The 19,192-nt window shown below is 39.3% G+C and overlaps 1 protein-coding gene across 1 annotated transcript in view; it reads right to left on the bottom strand.

Annotated features, from left to right (window-relative positions):
- The window catches only part of LOC146311340 (neurexin-3a-like), a 152,880-nt gene extending 140,069 nt beyond the window's left edge, over positions 1-12,811 (bottom strand). The window contains exons 1-3 of the mRNA XM_084743001.1: positions 12,748-12,811; positions 9,508-9,809; positions 2,945-3,106 (exon numbers count right to left, since the gene is read on the bottom strand). Of these exons, the coding sequence (XP_084599127.1) occupies positions 2,945-3,106; positions 9,508-9,809; positions 12,748-12,811 (528 nt within the window). The remainder of the gene's footprint in view (positions 1-2,944; positions 3,107-9,507; positions 9,810-12,747) is intronic.
- Between the last annotated feature and the right edge of the window lie 6,381 nt (positions 12,812-19,192).

The raw sequence follows: 19,192 nt of genomic DNA, 5'->3' as shown, positions 1-19,192 counted from the left end.
TCTTTTATGTGAAAGTCACACCTCTCCACCTTCACAAAAAGTTGGTTGTCCAGGAACCTCTGAAGAACACATGCGTCATAGTGGCCACTAGGAGTGGTGAACATGGGTTCCACTCATCCCCTTCTGTAATGTGCAGCAAGAGTTCTGCAGTCCTCAGATGCAGCTTGGTGAAGGTGGTGGTCTTGTGCTTCATGTAGTCAATGCAGGGTTGGAGGTCCTTTTTCTCCACAAAGAAGAAACCAGCCAGAGGTGAGGAAAGCTGAATGATGCCAGCCGCCCACAAGGGACTCACTGATGTATAGTTCTATGACTTTGGTCTCAAAAGTGGAGAGGGAGAAGAGCTGGCCTGGGTTGTGTGGGTGCATTGACGTTGGCACCAGAATCTGTACGAACACCGAAACCCAGAGGCATCAAGTTTCCTAAAATTGGTAGAGTCACTTCCCCGAAGAGCCAGGAATGCATGAAGCAGGAACTACAGAGAAAGGGGGAGGAAAAGTCCTGAACTCTAAGGACTAGTTGGCCATCCTTCTTCCTCCTTGAACCAGGTTGAGTAAACCTTGAGCTTCCTAACTTCCTGGAGTCACATTGATCAAGCACTTTTCCTTAGTAAGGACTGCTTCTCTTACTTGGCAGTGGCTCAATCCCAGGTACAACCAGGATGCTAGGAAATGATGTAGGCCATCTGAGACAAAAATATGAGTGTGCACTGAATGAGGAAGAGCCAGCATGCACCAGAGAACCCGGAAAAGTGCTGGGTGGAAACACTGCTATGGGATGCTGACTGGAAATGGATAGCAGGTGGATCTGTTCACAGATTGTTTCCAAAATCTGTCTGTACTATGCAGAGATCTCCTGGAGGCTCAAGGCTCAAGCCAGTGACCAGCTCAGGCCTGTGCCGAGAGCTCTTGCCTAACTGACTCAGAGCTGTCTAGCCAGATTGTACTGTAACGGTTGTGGCACAGAAAAAGTCACAAAAGGCTAACTCAACCAGACGGGGGGCAGGCGAGGAATCATCAATCCAGAAAACAGGCAGGGGTTCAGGCAGACATGACCAGGCAGACAGAATAAACAAGGCTGGAAAGAGAGGGCGGATGAAAAGTAGACAATCTGGCGCAGTACTAGTGGAAATGAACCAGCATATCTACAACTGGGCTGATTATGGAAATGGGAAGCAGGTGAGTAAGTAGGCAGGGAAAGACAGGTGGTGTAAACAGTGGGAAAGGGGTTACTTCAGGGCAAGGAGAGGCTGGATCTGGCATGAGACGCAGAGTTAGTATGGCAGAGAAATGACTGAATAATTAGGAGCTGTCACAGTTGCCTTTTAGTTTTGGTCTGCCTTGTATTCACAGCAGCTCAATACAAGAAAAAAACAAGAGATGTAAACATGAAGTCATGCAATTTTCTGATCACCTGGTGTCAGATCTGGTGTCACAAATAATACAGATTATAAATGTATGTACTTAATTATTCATATAGCACCTGTCATACGTAAAAACAACAACAAGCTCGTGACACAACACATGGTTATGAGTATCCACAGGACTGAAAACAACTCATAGATAAAAATGGACAGGAATAGGCAGGATCAAAAAGAAGCATATTTTCCCATAATATTACACAGTCGTGTGGTTGCTAACTTTCTAATGAGGAACTACAAAAACATGCGTAGTATGACAAAATGGACAAACTGAGATGCATCAATGACAATCCACACACTGCCACATGTACTGCCATGATTACCAAATGATATTGGATCACTTCCTTGACACTTCCCAATATTAAAACATGAAGTGGGTAAATGTGATAGTGGAGCTTTTTAAATAATCCTGTGATTTATGTTTTGTTTACAAACTGCATCAGATTTCGCGTGAAAGCAGATCAAAACTCTCCTTGATGTGTTTCAAAGGTGTGCTTACCGGACACACCAGATGGTTTGTTACACAGAACCATCTGGGAAGTCGTCTTTAGAAATTGTTTGGAAAGGGGCAGGCACTTTAAAATAAAAATCACATCTAACACAGTCTTCACCCAATCAGATCAATGCTTCCATGGATGCTTCTTGCTGTCATCACACCTCAAACCATGCCTGTGGCTGCCAATAGTGCTTCTTGGGATGCTGATTGGCCGCGCCACTATTAGTGCAGACACAAACAGATAACTTAAAGCCTGGCGAGGTGGATTCTTGCGTGATCTCGCAAAGCCAGCTGCCTCACAAAGTGACCACAGCAATAACTACACTGGCCAAATTTCACTGTGCTTACTGCAAGCCCACAACTCTTCAGCTCTACAGAGCCTTTTAACCACTTCTATCTCACTGTTTTGGTTTCTTTGCATGTAGATATTTTATATGATTGAATTCCACTGCTCTCATCAATACCATTTTGAGATGCTGCAGCAAACAAGCTCTGATAAACCCACTGTACACGAACTGCCCAGCACCAAACAGTAGACAGGCAAATTTCCACACAGAGTGGAACATCTAGCAGCTAAACAGCCAGATAATTTTCTCAAAGAAGGCCTGGGATAAAACTGACTACACCCACTCTTGTCTAGTGGACATAAACACAATTTCAATGGCATGAGACTGTTGCTCCCTGTTCAGCAGTCAGGGAACAGCTAGAGTGTCTATCAGCTTTTTTGGAGACCTTTTGAGCCTCAGTTGCCACAAAGCGATCAGTGCAACTTTATGTAAACTCATTGTAAAGTCAGAAAGTTCTTGTCTTCTGTTTCTGTCTGTCAGATCTTCACAAACCTCAATTTATTTAATAGAAAAAAATATCAAACAGCAAATCAAAAAGATCATGATGATGATGATGATAACTTTAATATAAACTTACTTAAACATTCCCAACCCAAAATGGACATGAGCTGTTCAGCAACCCATCATCACACCAGGACCATGTTTCATTCAAACAAACAGTTAACAGTGTTTCAGGTACTTTACCTCCTTGAGACAGCCCATGAAGTTGTTGCTGACTGGAGATCCGGGCAGGTCAGCGGTGCTGGGGCTTCCTCCCACATAGAAGAAGTCATCTGAACCCAACATGGTGTAGTCTTCCTGGGTGTAACCCGTGGTGGTCAGAATCCCATCCACCGATATTGTCACCTGACAACGAGGCGTGAAAAGTGAGGGGTGGAAATACACAGGTTTTCATGGATTTTAAGGGTAGAATGTGGCCGACAGTACAGTTGGTAGAACTGACTCAGGTGTGTTCTCATATCTGGTGCGTTTGTTTACCTGTGTGTTATGGATCAGACAGGACAGATAGAAAGAAAATCTGCCAGCCCACAATTTTCTTTATTTCTGATGTGAGTTAGTAGATGCTATTTGTGGGTTGAAACTATTGATATGGTATGAGGGGTTAGTAAAATGTCAAAACAAAGATGTGAACTGGGTGAATTTAGCTCCAGACACTGACAAACATGCAGTGATTCTTATCTTCATGTAGCACTAGTGATGCACTAACTATGTTTACTCTTAAATTTGGTCTTACTTTGTGTCTAAATATATTCTGCATGGAGTGGGGGACTACATACATTATAACAAGCAGGAGAAGACAAAAAGAAAAACTCACAAACCAACAGAAAAGAAGTGGGAATTAGTGTCACACCACACAAAATTGAATGCAAACATGCAGGACACACAGAATGGCAGAGGACAGAACCACATTGCAGGACAACGGTCTGAGAACAATGTCGCTTACTGCAAACAAAACCTCCCACCTTTGGCAACATTTATTTTACAACTGAAAGTCTTACCAGCCTAACCAGAATGCAAGCAAATATATTCATTCAAGGTCAGTGTATCTTTTGGTCATCTGATTTTTGTGCATTACAAACATGTAATAACAACAAAAAAATTCCATTTTACAATACAAAAATTAAATTGAAATACAAGAGGTTTTCCGTCACTCCTTCATGGTCAAAAAGTATAATCAAATTGTTAAAATTTGTTTGATTTTAATTTCTATTTCATACAACAACAAAACAATAAAATCACAAGCAAATATAAACCAAAAAATGCCTGTTTTTTCATATTTAGAGACCAGATGTGATCATATACAAGATGAGTGCCAAATATAAGATTGCCAGCGCACAAGTGTTTAGTCTTTATCCTGGGCGAAAATGTCTTCAGATGCCTACTCTAATATGAAAACAGGGTCTGTCATCTGTAGAAATCACGCTGTGCACAAGTGAACCATCATTTGCAAAAATTCAGTCAAGCCAGCCACCAATCAGATTTTGATGTGCGTCTGTTCATGCTGTTACGGTACTTGTGCCTGGAGAGGAAGAGGACAAAAGACTCACGAAACAGCAATAATTTTTAACATTATATTACACATCATGATTCAGTGAAGTCTTGTTGAATGTGACATCAGCAAATACGTCCTAATTTGATAAATCTGTGTCTATAATAGAAAATTAAAAGGAAAGTAAAGTCAAATTACATTATACTATCCATAATCTCCTCACATTTGAAGTCTCATATTTTTTTTTTCTTCGATGGGTTTGCTTTGGAGTTATTTTACTGTTCAGTTTTATAGAAAATTTTAAAACTTGAGCTGACGTTCCCCATTTAATTTCCTCAATAAGTTAGCAGTAAAATTATTCCTCAGAATATGAAAAAACAAAACTTTTACCAAATTTGTTTTCTAGCGATTTTTTTTTTTTTTTGCAATACTTAATAGAAAAATGGGAATCAAACACTTTATAAATCCCTCTTTGACCATGAAAAACAAAAACAGTGTATTTCAATTTTCATTTTTTGTATTTTAAAATGAAAATCAATGAAATTTGTTCTTTGTTTTTTAATACCCAATTCTGACAGAAACATCCACTGATCAAAAGATACACTGATCATTCAAGTACTGTATTTAAGTACAATATTTAGGCGATTCTTAATGCTTCTTTATTTGCCTCTACAGATGAGACTTCAAAACATATGATTAATTAATTTGTTGACCTAAAGGAGTAAAAAAAATCTCAACCTTAACTAGCCTTGACATTGAAATGTTAATGCAAAAATAATAATAATCCATATACATGCTGAAAAAGACCATGCTGCATAGTTAATACTTATTAATAAGGTTGCTGATGTGTTTCAGTGCTTGAAGTATCGTTACTCTGATCCATTGTTGTCATGAAACAAAATCACCTTTAAATTTCTTTGTTCTTTTACATATTTTTTAGTCTTTCGAAATTGTATGATTTTAGGAATTCCAATAGCAGTTGGTATCTTGTTTTTTTTTTTCTAGCACTGCGGCCGTGTTTACACCTGGTATTAAGATGCGTCTTGGGTGACCCGATCACGAGTGGACAGCTCTACGTACAGGTGTGAATGCACCCAAGATGCAGTAAGATCTGATCACTCAGACCACATTCGGAGGTGGTCTGGGCCTCCTATGGCCACATTCTTTGAGCATTATGTACACTGGGGTTGGGCAATATTTACCAAAGTGGCATATGAGGATGCCCACAGCGAAAACATTGCAATGGATGATGGTAGTGGTGCTGGATCTAAAAGGGTCTTCACCTGAGCACCACATGTTTGTAACTTAGTTGTGGTTAAAAAGAATATATTAAACATGACTGGGAGGTACAGTGCAATGAACAGCAGCTACAGCTTCTTTTTATTTACTTCCCCACATGTCAAAAAAGGAATTTAGGGGACACTTCACCTCAAATACAGAAGGCTTTTAAATCCCGATAATACAATGGTAGAGGGCTCAGTGGTCGATGACTGTCACCCATCTAGTAAATTTGTCCACATTGAAGGACCGCCTACTCAACTGATGCCCTGTAAGTATGCATAAAACATGTTGTCTGATTTCCTTTTGGTTCAGTGTAATGCGGTGCAAACATGTCTGGGCTCTCTTACCTGCAAAGATAAGTAGATGTTGTTTGTGTCTGTTTCACCTGATTTAACCATTTAATTTGTAACCGCAACATCTCCAGACTTCCTTAAAACAATTCTGGGAGTTGTTCAGTGTGGAGGAACTTAAACTTTGTGAAAGTGCTGTGGCAAATTCCTTATTATTCATGCCGTCTTTCAAATTTGGCATTGAATGCGATTCATGAAGTTGTTTCCTTTCCTTGTAAAAAAAAAAATCAATGTCAGTCGCAGCATCTGTGCAAGGTGACTAATCTTGTCTAAAGTGCATCTTACGTGCCACCATTTAGACACCGTTGCTGCTGATTTCACCATTTCCAATAAATTTATGAAACAAGACAACAATTTATTGATCTTGAACATGTCAAATTTTACTAATACAGTGAACAGTAACCGGTATCCCCAGACTTCCATTAAAGATTTTGTTGAGTTATTGAGTTAGGAGACACTGAATTAACTTTATGAAAAACTGTATATGACAAATTCTAATTATTTAGGCTTTCTTGTAAATTCAGCAAATGTTATACAGTTATTTATTGCTTCTTATAAAAAACATTGTGTCCATTCATCTGTGAGTGTTGGCTTCTACTGTTTGTCCTCTGGCTAAAAACAATAACACATTTGGTCTTTGGGAATGGAAATGGTGCAGCTACATGTTTATTAGCATATAGAGTGGGGAAGTGAGATCAGATCACAAGTGGTCACTCGAGACGTACGTGGAGATGTATGTTAATGCCAGGTGTGAACAGGCTCTGCGTGCCATCGGAAGCCGAGATAAGGACAAACAAATGGGTGAGTAGCCTCAGCTAAAGGTGGAGAATCTTTAACATTCACCTGCTGGCGAGCTGAGGGCTGTACTGAAACCACATACCTGATCACTGCTCATGTTTCGGTATCACATATCTCCAGCCACAATGACACCAAGCCCTCTCTCAACCTTTATCATCATCCACTTTTGTTTTTACTGTTTAACAAGTTACACGTTTCATTTGTCTCATACAATCTAAAACATACAGGGATATTTGTCTCCAAAGGTCTCTTTGTTGATTTCCAGCTCTCTCCTGCAATGTGGGTTGCCTCGTATTTTCACTGCGGAAATGAAAAGGACAGTCTGGTCGAGCACAGTGTCAAGATTTCTAGTGTGGATTTTGTCTTTCTCTTTTTTGGTTGTAGTAAGCCTCAGGCAGTTTCCACAATATTATCACCCAAGACATTTAACAGGAAAATCCGGAATGAAGCAGATTTAGTAAAACCCTAGAGAAGGAAAGGTTATGGGTGACTAAAAAAAGAGGAAGAGATTAAAAAAAGGAAAGCAGGAAAGCAACATCAGCGGGTGATCCAGGTGAATGTTAGGACAAGAAAAGCTGGGGAATACAGAATCCATTTCCTTGATTTTTCTGGGGGGAATAGTATCTAGATATACAGAAATCAAAAGAGAAGAAGGGGAGAAGTACACAGCAAACCAAAAAATGACAATGAGAATGATATCTACCATACAATGGAGTGTGTTTACCATAGCGAATCCATTGCCTGTTTGCTTTGCAGAAAGGTGGAGTAGGTAAGAAACCAATTTAGAAATGAACAGTGGAATGTTAAACAAATTAAATGAAAACCAAATGATGAAAAGTGAGGGAGTTAGTACACGTTAGTAAAAAAAAAAAAAAAGAAAAAAAAAAAGGTTTATTTCATTCCTCAAGTCTTTACTTTTAAGAAGAGTCGTACCAGGACAGACAATGGTGGAGGTTAAAAGGTGGAAATAGAGGCAGTAATGGAAAGGAAATCAGGGCAGACTTGGCCTTGTTTTCCAAGAGCAACCCAAGGTAAAAGTGTTTGTGACGGTCCTCTTGCAGAGGTTCTTACATTTCTGATGTAAAGCATTTTCAAGGATATGGTTTTTGTGAAGTTCCATACAAATCAAGACATATGAAATGGATTTGTAAAAGGTAAAATACACCTAACCTGGTCTCTTCAGACTACGTTCAAATAACCTGTCACAGTTTGGTTAGGTTTAGAAAGGGATCATGGTTTGGATTAAGGTTAGGGCTGGGTAGAATAGTACGTTTTGTTCTGTTCTGTTAGATTCCATTCTGTTACAGTACAGTACGTTACGTTGTGTTTTGGACATATATTAAAACAAGTCTAGAATTTTAGGTTCTGTTCTGTTACAATCTGTTATATTATACTCGGTTACATTACATTATGTTATGTTCTGTTACATTACAATACATTAGGCTACCAACATACATTAAAACAAGCCTACGACTTTGGTTTCATATGGACTCAAACACTGGCATCCTTGTTAAAATTTCTGTGTTTGTCCCATCCATCAATCCCAACTTCCACCCTACACAGACTGTCTTTTATTTTCTCCCCACAGAAATTAATCTGAAGTATTTTCACCTGCGCACAAGGTTGGACTTGTTGTGTTATTTGTACACATTGAAGAGACTGGGCTGAATAAACCAGATAAAACACAGATCATTTCTGTACTCTGTGTGTTGCTAACTACAATGTGATAATTTTGCAAAGCTGCTTTTCTTAACAGCTGGGGTCTAGAGAGCAAATGTAAATATAGAAAAACTAATTTGGTCCACGTACATGAGTGACTCTGAGTTCTGACAACTGGATTGTCCTCCTCTTTTGTCTTTACACCAAGTCACTTGGCTCTGTCATTCACTCACTTAGCTTTCTCCACCCTTCTATGCAGATGACACTCAACTAATCTTGTCTTTTCTCAGTTCTGAAGCCCAGATGGCAGCACAAATCTCTGTGTATCTGGCTGACATCTCTCTGCACACCACTTGAAGCTCATCCCTGATGAGAATAAGCTGGTCTTCTTTCCAGGGAGGGCATCTCCCATCCATCTCTCCATTGCCACTGAGAACTCAGGCTAATTTGTGCCTTTGTAAAATCTGTAAAGCACATGGTTCTGCTGGCAGGGGGTTGGTATAAAAGGTGGTGTCTATTTACATATCTAGACATGCAGGTTGGTGAGAAATTGTGTATCTGACTTGAGATTAGTCGTGGGTAATCAACAGAGGTCTTGGGTGACTAGAGCCTCTCACCCTGATCACCCCATAACGCGCCTGTCCACAGACAGATAAGGAAAAAGGAAGAGATAATAGAAAAAGAAGATGGAAGCAGCCTTATAAAATAACGAATAAGAACTAAGATGACAGACAGTGAGAAAATCAGACCTGGAAATTGGTGCTCCTTCAGTCAAAACAATTATTTAATTGGACTCTGAATTAAAAGTCATGTTTAAAGTAAAGAGCATTGTTGCTCAAGCTGCAATTAGCTGCTTTGCACGAGGACTGCTCTGAATAAACTAAAATCTTAAAAGTCTGGAGGGTCTGCAGTCTGTTGTGAGACAAGACAAGACTGTGTTTTTAGCAAGAATAAAAGAGGTAGGTTGCTCACTAAGTGGAAGTTAGCAAGCATATTGACAAGTCGCAAGTGAGGACGCTTAGCAGGCTGTTGTCGCTGGCTACTAGCAATCTAGCATGGTACAACTCAACTGTTATACATCATCATCGATATCATTTATTTATAAATGGTTTGCAGCAAAGCACAACATTAATTGTTTTCACATAATACAGTCTGTGCCTGTGCCTTACCTGCCGGAGGTTCCGGGTCACTTTAACATCATGCCACGAGTTGTCATTGAACTTCCCATTGACTGGCTCCACAATGGCCTCAAAGGCTCCAGAGCCCAGGTTGATGACAAGGGAGACAGCGCCGTCCTTCAGCGCCAGGTTGACGTAGTCGGCTGACTTGCCAGTGTGAAGGATAAGGCCATTGCGCTGCCACGTCTTGAAGGAGAGCGTGATCTCATCACTGCTGCTCTGGATGGGGTTCTGGGAGAGGTCGTAGCAGAAATACTCTGAGCCCCGGAAAGTGGCCACGTTCTCTTCCCTTGCTGTGGTGAGAAGAGAAAAAAGAGAAAAGATGTTGGGAATGGTACATTTTCAGTCTTCAGACAGCATGACAGATTCAAATTAGGGATAAAAATTCAACCAATAATTTCTTCAAAGATGGCATTGTGCAGCCAAGCACTAATCTCTATAAACAGATATCTGCATATGAATGTATAATCTGGAGGCAAGGGACAAGATTTTGGTATCAGTAGAATTCAGGTTTCTTTTTGTAGCCCTTTTGTTTCTTACCTAGGGACAACAGATGTAAATGAGTCTTTTTGCTAAAATACAGCATGTTTGCATTAAGTATATTTAAAATGATGTTCATTAATATGCATTATCCTTATCAAATAAACAAATAAAGTAATGTAGACTAGTATTGACCAATCACGTTTGAGCAGGCTTTTGTCGCATGCAGTTAACAGTCCATGAAGAGCAAAAGCATTAGTTGAAATGCAATCTTCAAACCTATTGGTTAGTGTCCAGTGTTCAGTTTTTTATTAGCTGTTTTGTTAAATATCTGCATTTATATGTAGACATCTGTTAATCAAGATCAGTTACTTTTCAAATGGACTGCCACATAGCCACACAGAAAGGGAGGTCTTGGCCCAGATATCCATTATCATGATATCTCCTGGCTGCACCGGGACCCTCAAAACATTGGCCATTGCCCACAGAGGCTAAACACTCGTCACATGATGGCTAATAGTTTTTTTCTGAGATTGCCCAAGCGCTGATCAAATCCATAGAAATTCTGAATTCCATCCAAAAATTTCTGTCTCTCCTGAAATCTCTTTAATGGAAGTCCAGGTCACCACTCTAAACAAGTCCAAAATCAACAAAATCAAGTCTCAAATACTTCATGACAAGTCCAAACAAGTCCTTATATGACAACTGCAAATCTTTGAAGTTAACAAAAATGCCAAGACAAAATGTTTCTATTTATTTTTATTTTTAATACATTTTTGGGTTTTTTTCTATTAGTAGACTTACAATCAAATATATTAAAAGTGTATGGCCATCTTTATCATTCCTGTATTTTAGCACATCAAAAGTTGTCACTTAATTGCTGTTGCTTTGGTAGTCAAAGGGACTTTTTACACTGCACTTAGACCGAAAAGGCAAAAAGCATTCTTACAATCTTCTTATCCCCAGGCTAAGACAGCTTCCACACTGGCACAATCCTGGAAGAATTTCCTTGAAATTCAGCTCATCCCAACCTTTGCCTGGGGCTTTCTGGCCGTGCTTCAAAGCAGATTTAGCCCCAAATTTGCAGGGTTACCCCCTAAAAATCAACTAGAGCAGGGCTAAAAGGTGGGAAACAGGGCTGAAAAGTGTAAAAATTAGTTCCAATGGACATTTAACCCAGGGCTAGTAGAAGTGCAGTGTGAATTGTATGGCCCTGGGCTAGCCCAAAGGATAGCCCTTGGCTACTACTCTGGTTGAAACAGGTATATATTATCATTGTGCTATTTGAAGCTAGGTGGACATTAAAGGTAAAAATAAAACAGGTTCGTGAGGTTTACAAAGACCACAGATGATTCTTATCTTGAAAACATACTTTTAGGTGAGTAAAAATAAGCATTCGCCACATAATAATAAGTCTCTAATTTAATATCTGCCTGAGAAATAAACAGAGCCATCCTGTCCAGAAAAGAACCTTCTAATACATTCAACACGTGACAGAGAGGAATGCAGGCAAAGGGAGAAGTAAAGGGAGACCGCAGATAGCTATCATCTAGCAACATCAAAGGCCTAATCTTGCCAGTGAAATTGCCATTTCCTGTCAAATAGCCGGCCTGTGACAGTGGTTATGCTTGTGATGAGACTGAGAGAAGCAAAGACGGGAGGGAAGTCGCTGAGAGAAGCCACGATCAGGAGGACTGACTGTTTTTGTCATCTTGGTGGAAGAGAAAGGGGAGATACAGGAGAGAAACAAGGAAAGGGCCCAGCAGAGTCAGCGGAGTCGTTATCTGTGAGATCATCTTCAATTAACTCACTGTCGCAGCAAAAAACACTAGACTGTGGGCTCAGCCACAACACAGCACAATCCATCAGCCGCCAAGACACTACGAGGATCTGCATGAGTGCAGCTTTCATGTGCTCTGCAACGAAGCCCCACCCCACGCTGAAAAAAGGGAAAAAAGAATGAAACAAAATGGCCTCCGCTTTCATCTCCTTAACACAGACACCTCAGGCATCACTTCCTCAAAGAAGACTCTTCCCACACAGCACAGACCACTCCAGCATGTGACGAGGGAGAAGACTGTATGCTTCAGTATGTTGTTCTGCAGCCTTTGAGAGTAATTTATGAAAATGAATTCATGATTACCTCTGCAAGACCCAACACATTCGTACAGATGGACACTTTTCTCTTTTTTCGTGACACTCAGTGTGATTATCCACAGTTGTTCTCATTCCACGGTCATGTTAGCTACATTAAAAATGCTATGTTAGGCTTTCAAAATGAAGGTCTTGGCTATGTTTTGGCAGTAAGTTACTTGATAAGGTTTTGGAAAAAATCATGGTTTAAAGCAATCGACTCTGACAATTAGTCTCACACAGTAAACAAAGCTCATGGGTAGAAGTCCAAGACCTTTTCCACTGTCACCTTTGGCTGTTCCAAGTCAATCCACTTCCATTACCTTATAGCTTGAAAAGATGTGCTAAGTCGCACCTGAGTTTAATCATTCTCCAGAGAACGGTCAAAACACGCCCAATCCATCTTCAAGTGGGTTACGGTGACGTCTCGTCGACTGCAGCTGACCTGTGATCCCATCCCCACCACTTCTTCCCCTAAAATAAGTGTGTTGCAAGACTCAAGTCAAGTCTGTGCAGGAGACCAAAACAAAGAGGTTTTTAAAAGTGTCTGTGTGTTTAGCTCTCTGTACTTTTGTAGCTTCTCACTGAATCTCTGTGGCTTGAAGTTGAGCTTCTAACCTGTGTTGTTGTTTGTAATCTCAGGAGGAGGCAAATTCCTGCCATGCTGGGCTGATGCAAACATATCTCCTTACAAGTATGACATGAGCCAACGTGATGACCATCCAAAGCATGTACTGACCAAAGCTGAGTAATCTTTGTCCTTAAAGGCATAAAACCTCATATATGTCTGTCTGATGGTGAGGTAAAGCTGTGAAAATGCTTGAGGTATAGTGTACAGTTCAATTTTTATTGATTTTTTTAGTTGGCTAAAATATATTTTGCTGCTGACCCTGTCTACCAACAGTACATTGCTTAGCTTCCTACAATTGTACTCCTGCTGCTTCTTCCAACTGGTGGTTGTTTCAACTGTCATCTACTGTAGGTAATAGATGGACATTAGATAAGTACCTCATACAACCACACTCAAAATAATCCAAACTATAGCAATATAAATATGTGGATTTCAATCATAAGCTACATATCTCAGAAACCAGAGCTCATCTCAACTCCTGACGAAGAGCTTTGACATTCCTTCTAAAAACACCCTGTCAGTTATCTCACTGCTGGCACGGCAACCTGACATCGCAGACAGTTCAACTCTCAAAACACTTCCAATGATAGGATAATGATAAATTATTAATTAACAAGAATGCTTTCTTAATAAAGACCGTTCCTCAACAGCTCTTTAATATATAATGAATTGGGAAACACACTTGGTGAATAAGCTGTGTCCTCATTGGATTTCCCTGGCCAGCTGATTGGCCTGCAGTGTTGCAAATGCAAAATAAAATGGGTCATTCTGCTCGTAGGTCAATCCAGCCACCCTTCCCCAGTTGACTGCACTCTTTTCAGTCAGGTGGAACTAACTCCAGAGCTACCAGCTTTTTATTATGATAAAGAGTCCTTTCAGAGCTTTAAGGAAATGCGAATATATATATATATATATACATATATTTGAATATTTATTCCTAAAGCCTTAAGAGTGGAAGTGCAGTTGACTAACTGTTGAAACTGAAAACGCTTGGCTGTTTTTAATTATTTGGGATGTTCAGTTTTTGTGTGTAGTAATAAAATTTAAAGACACTATTGGCACAAACAGTTAATAGAAAGAATATTTCAGCTAAATGATTACACTATAACATGGTGTGCTGTGGAGATTGATCTGGGCTGATGTTAGATTCCTGCCTGAATTATGATCCCAGTAAAGCCCTGTACAGTATGTGGAGGTGGATTTGGGGGTGGGGGTGAGTACCAGCTGTATGGTTAAATGGACCATACATGATTGCAGAGATAACATCTAAAGCCTTCAGCCTCTGAGGTGGTGTTTCCAATGGCATTGGTTAAGTGACAACCGAGAGTCGGTGTTGCTAGGTGACAGCTGTTGACTTGTTCTGCACTACTGGCTAGGGAATGACATACTGCTTCATTGCCTACGAACACTGATACAGGAAGTTTTGTCATGTTAAATCAAATCCATATTCTGTTATCTCTTGGTTATTCTTCACAGCATTCAGCATTGAGACTCATACTGTTAAGTTGCATTTCTTTCAGAAAGTTGTTGGTGAAAGGAGTTAACCTACCTTGCTAAAGTTAGCACAGTTTCATATTAGATGTTAAAATTGTCATTCATGTTGCTTCAACAGCTACTGCACACTCATTGTTGTTTTTGCTCTACATGATAGAAAGGAAGATGCTTAGCTTGAGGAGTTGGAGTACGACAACACTGAACTATAAAGGAAAGAATTTCTGTCTGTGTGTATGTCCATCGAATCTTAGCAGGTGTATTACTGAGGTCAGGTGGTGGTGCAATAAAAACAAACTTTAAACTTTTTGAGTCTTAGAAACAAAATTTGTTTTAATTTTTTATTAATTTATTTCATTTCTTCTACAAATTTTGAGTATTTGCCACCAAATTTGGTACATCACTAGACGAAGCCGTAAAAAGGGTCATTTTCTGATCTTGATATTCCATTCAGTTTTGCTATAGCTAGCCCTCAAAGTTTGCTCAAATGAATGCAACATATTTCAAAAATTGTCACATCTCCTGAACACTTTGTGCTATTGCAAACATATTTGGTGGACATGTGTAGATACGATGTTGGAGGGACCATGACACATTTGATGCCATTTGGCCAATAGATGGGGCTGTATTAGCATCACCTAACTCTAAAGGAAAGAATTTCTTTCTGTTTGTATCTATTATTTGTGTATGACTGTCCCTTGCATATCTTGAGAACCATTCATCCAACTAACTTCACACTTGGCGGGTCTATCGTTGAGGATCAACAGGGGTGCAACGTCCAGTCTGAAGTTGATCAGATAATAAGTTCCAGCTGATATCAGTTTGTAAAGCTGTTGGAGTTGAAGGAATAAGTATTACTGTACATGGACATTGTCAAACATTATAAAGAGTTCACACCCACTGAAAAACATCAATATATAGTATGACTGCAGAGAAATAAATACATCTTTCTCATCCACCTTTTGGGCTGCAAAGTCAAACTGCATCTTGTCTCCAACATGGATCCCCTAAGGTGATAGAGCATCCCTGCCTCTCTCTCCATCTACAGCCCACTGCGAGGAAAAAGCAGCTTTATCTGTGTGCAAGAGGAACCATGCAAGTTCATCCATGAGGAAGTTTACCTGCAGGGCTGGAATAAGAACACTGCCCTGCTTCACATGGCACACACAAGTAGAAAAGAAAAGTTAAGGAAAGGCAGAATTTGAGCAGAAAAACAATCAATACTGTCAGGTTTGAAATGATTCTGTTATGGTCTATAAACACCCGGATCCAAACATACAACATGGGAATTTAATACCTCTGTTTTATATGATAAGCGGTGATGTAGAGAAAGAAAAATTCAATACAAGATTACAATCACCCACAGAGGTAGTCGTAGCCATTTTGTTGAGATATGGAATGGTAATGAATTGAGAACGAATAGAACTTCTTTATGACTGAAATGAGGATGAAGTGAGGAGATTGTTATCAGCCTATAATGGTTTTAATGGCATCCGTAAGCCGTTCCATTTGCAGCCTGCGCTTGATGGATGAGCTTGGATGAGTCCTGCGAGGGGTCATCCATAAAAATGTCAGAGGGAGAGGTGGCATAAGGAAAAGTTATGGCCACCGTAAATCTCCCTTATATTTGGAAGGTAAGGAGGTGCTGGATGCTGCAGGTGGGAGAGGACTGAATTTGTGCCCTTTTCTCCAACTTTTCATCAACATCTGCGATAAATTATGATGTAGTCTGGTCTCCACTGAGAACTTTGCTACTGTTATTTTTTTTTAATATTCTGGTTAGGTTCATTCCCAGAAGGTCATATTGTTCTGCTATATAACTAGCAACAACACTACACACTACACATTTTATGTGCCCAGTATGTAACTTCTGCCACTAGGAGTCTAGTCTCACATTAATACAATAACAAAATATGTAGTTTGCTGATGTCAGTAAGTAGCGTGGGAGTTGTTGTCTCAATTTTTTTAGACAACCACCACAGCTGATCAAAATCTATCTTACGACTTATGACTCAGGCAGAAATCATGTTCACAGACGAGGCATTATAACAATTTTATTCTTGTTAAGTTTAGACACATTCGCCAACTGTTTGACATATCCTATGTTTTCCTGGAAGTTAGCAATGAGCAAGCAAAAGCTACCAGGAAATATACCGTTACCTTGAGTAAATTATAGATCTCCTTTATCATTTAAAGAGTGGGTCCATTGTTTTTTGTTTTTTGAGATTTTCATATCATTCTGTACCTGTATTCAAATCTCATGTATTCAAATCGATATATATATATTTTTCAATCAAAGTCTCTATGTCTAAGCATTAAAATGCCCTTCTAAAAACATTTGCTCACATGACCTGACGTAGATTTCTGAATGATGACTGAAACCGAGCATCTTACTTACGTGACTAAATGACGTACATGACATAAGTTAGGTACTTTTGTCTTCAGTGGGAAAGGGCACAATAGACCCACCCCTTTTTGCTCTGTGCTTCAACAGTTGAGCCAACATGATACCTCGATCAACTTTCTTCTTTTGGGAGACATATGGGATAACATCTTTAAATGTCAGAAAAATGCTAACAAACTACCTAGCTAATGTTAGTAAAATGTTAGCTAAAGAGCTAGCAATGATAGTTAGCTCACTAGTTAGCTGGTGTTTTGCTAACATTAGCTAATTTTAGATGTGAATAGATGTCACTTCTACAGGTTCCCTAGCAAAATCTTTACCAGCTTCAAAATGTTTTGTCTATGTCTTTTCAACATAGACAAGCAGGAAAGAGAAAAGTTGGCCAAGGTACCAAGCTTGCTCAACCATTACTGGAGCACAGAGTGAAAAGGGGAGGTATTTTGAAAGGGTCACCTGGCATTCATTGCCGGGTCAAATGATTCTGCAGTAGTCACTGATATTTATAGGCTCCATCACCCAAAATATGACACTTGGGCAGACACCCTAATTCCAGCACAATGTATAAATGTATAAATCATTGTACACTATTAAGACTTGGCTGCTATAACAGGTGTTTTTAAAATACTTGTGTAATCCAGCTAAATATCTTGACTGCAAAGACTGATGACTGAGAATTTCAGAAATGTATAGTTGATCTTTCCTGGGACATTTGTCAGATTTCTTGTCCTTTCCTTTGCAGTTGTTACGTTTTTCAAATGAAAAAAACTTCAGAAATCGACATCACCTCAGATATTAGTGCAGAGTTGAATCCAGATGTGTATAAAACTCAGAGGCTGTTTCAAGTCTGTCACCCTTAAGTGACTGTTAAGTATATGAGGGATGATAAATGAATAATATGGATTGTTTTGTATAAATATTAATGTTATGACAGGCATCAGTGGCACCAGGGTAATGGTTGTAGTCTGAGTATAAATCTGCAATAAATAAGTCATTGGCTCATACATAACTGAGTGACACCATGATTTATGATGATGCAATAGACCCACGAGCCCTGCTCACAGTGGGACGATCAGATAAACAACAAGAAAATAATAAAGAATGAAGAATCTTAGATCCAAACATTTGCTGGATTCATACTACATTTTAAATGACCATTTATTTTAATGTTCATTTTTATGGGAGTGTCTAACTCAAGTTTGGCCCCAACATAACATGACCTAAAGTGGCCAATCTGGACCAAATAAATATACTTTTATACACTGGTAACCAATGAAAAGAGGTCAGTACAGTGGAAATATTGCCTCTCTTCTTGGTACCAGCGAGTCTTGCTGCTGCATTCTGAAGTGGCTGCAGGCGAGACAGAGACGCCTGACTGACTCCCACATTAAGAGAGTTAGTCAAGACGGAACAGATAAGAGAAATCAAAGCATGTGAAACAGTCTGCAGACTGCCAGAAGAGAGTAAGGCTTTGGTTTTTGAAATAAAAGTAATATGGATAAAGCTACTACTAATAAGAAAGTTTATATATTGTGTCACATTTTAAAACAGAATGAACAAATCTTCATAAAGCTACAATACTGATAGATGTATACAACAAAAATGAAAGCTCAGTATGAATCAAATCAAAATCAAATAACCAAAAGCAATAGGTGGGATTTCAACAAAGCATAGGTGGAACAAGTCAATGGATATACATATGTTTTATCTAGAATCTGAGGGTCCAGGTCAAAAATGCAAACATATGAACACAGATACAGTAGGTATTGCTGGTCAAAGTCATGTTACACTTAAACTTTGTTTTCTCATCCATATTATATAAACCTGGGAATTTTTTCCCACTCTTTCTGATCCTGTGACTATTCCAGTCTGCCCTCACCAGAAAGCAGCCTAATGCGACACATATTTATGCTTATTGTTAGATGGCATCCTCTGGTAGCCGTAGTAATTATGATGGGAACAAGTCAGGTGACACAGTATAAAGAGTGACAAAGTCAAGGAGCAGGCTGGGGTGGATGGATGAGTCAAACACACCCAGACTTTCAGTCAGGGGGGCGCTGTTCATGTCCCTGCGTGAAACCAAAAGTCAACATTGACTTGTTTTGACTTACATATGTAAGATAACTTAACATGCATATATAATTGAACAAATATATTTGAACCCAAACCACAACCACTTCCTAAATCTAACTAAATAGTTCTGGTGCCCAAACTAACCAAGTAATTTTCATGCCAAAACTGAACTAAATAATTTTGGTGCCACAACCTAACTATTTTTGGTGCCCAAACCTTTAGTTTTTGTGTCTAAACCTAACAAAACAGTTTTGGTGCCTAAACCTAACTAAATAATTTTGGTGCTTAAACTTAACTAAGTATTTTTGGTACCTAAACCTAACAAAGTAATTTTGGTGTCTCAACCTAATAAAGTTGTTTTCTTGCCTAAACCTAACAAAGGAGTTTTGGCACCTAAACCTAACCAAGTAGATTTGGTGCCTGAACTTAACCAAGCAGTTTCGATATCAAAACCTAACCAAGTTATT

The sequence above is a fragment of the Lutjanus erythropterus genome, chromosome 18 (genome assembly GCF_056507025.1).
Source record: "Lutjanus erythropterus isolate fLutEry1 chromosome 18, fLutEry1.hap2, whole genome shotgun sequence".
Lineage (NCBI taxonomy): Eukaryota > Metazoa > Chordata > Actinopteri > Lutjaniformes > Lutjanidae > Lutjanus > Lutjanus erythropterus.
This window is presented reverse-complemented; position numbering and strand designations above follow the sequence as displayed.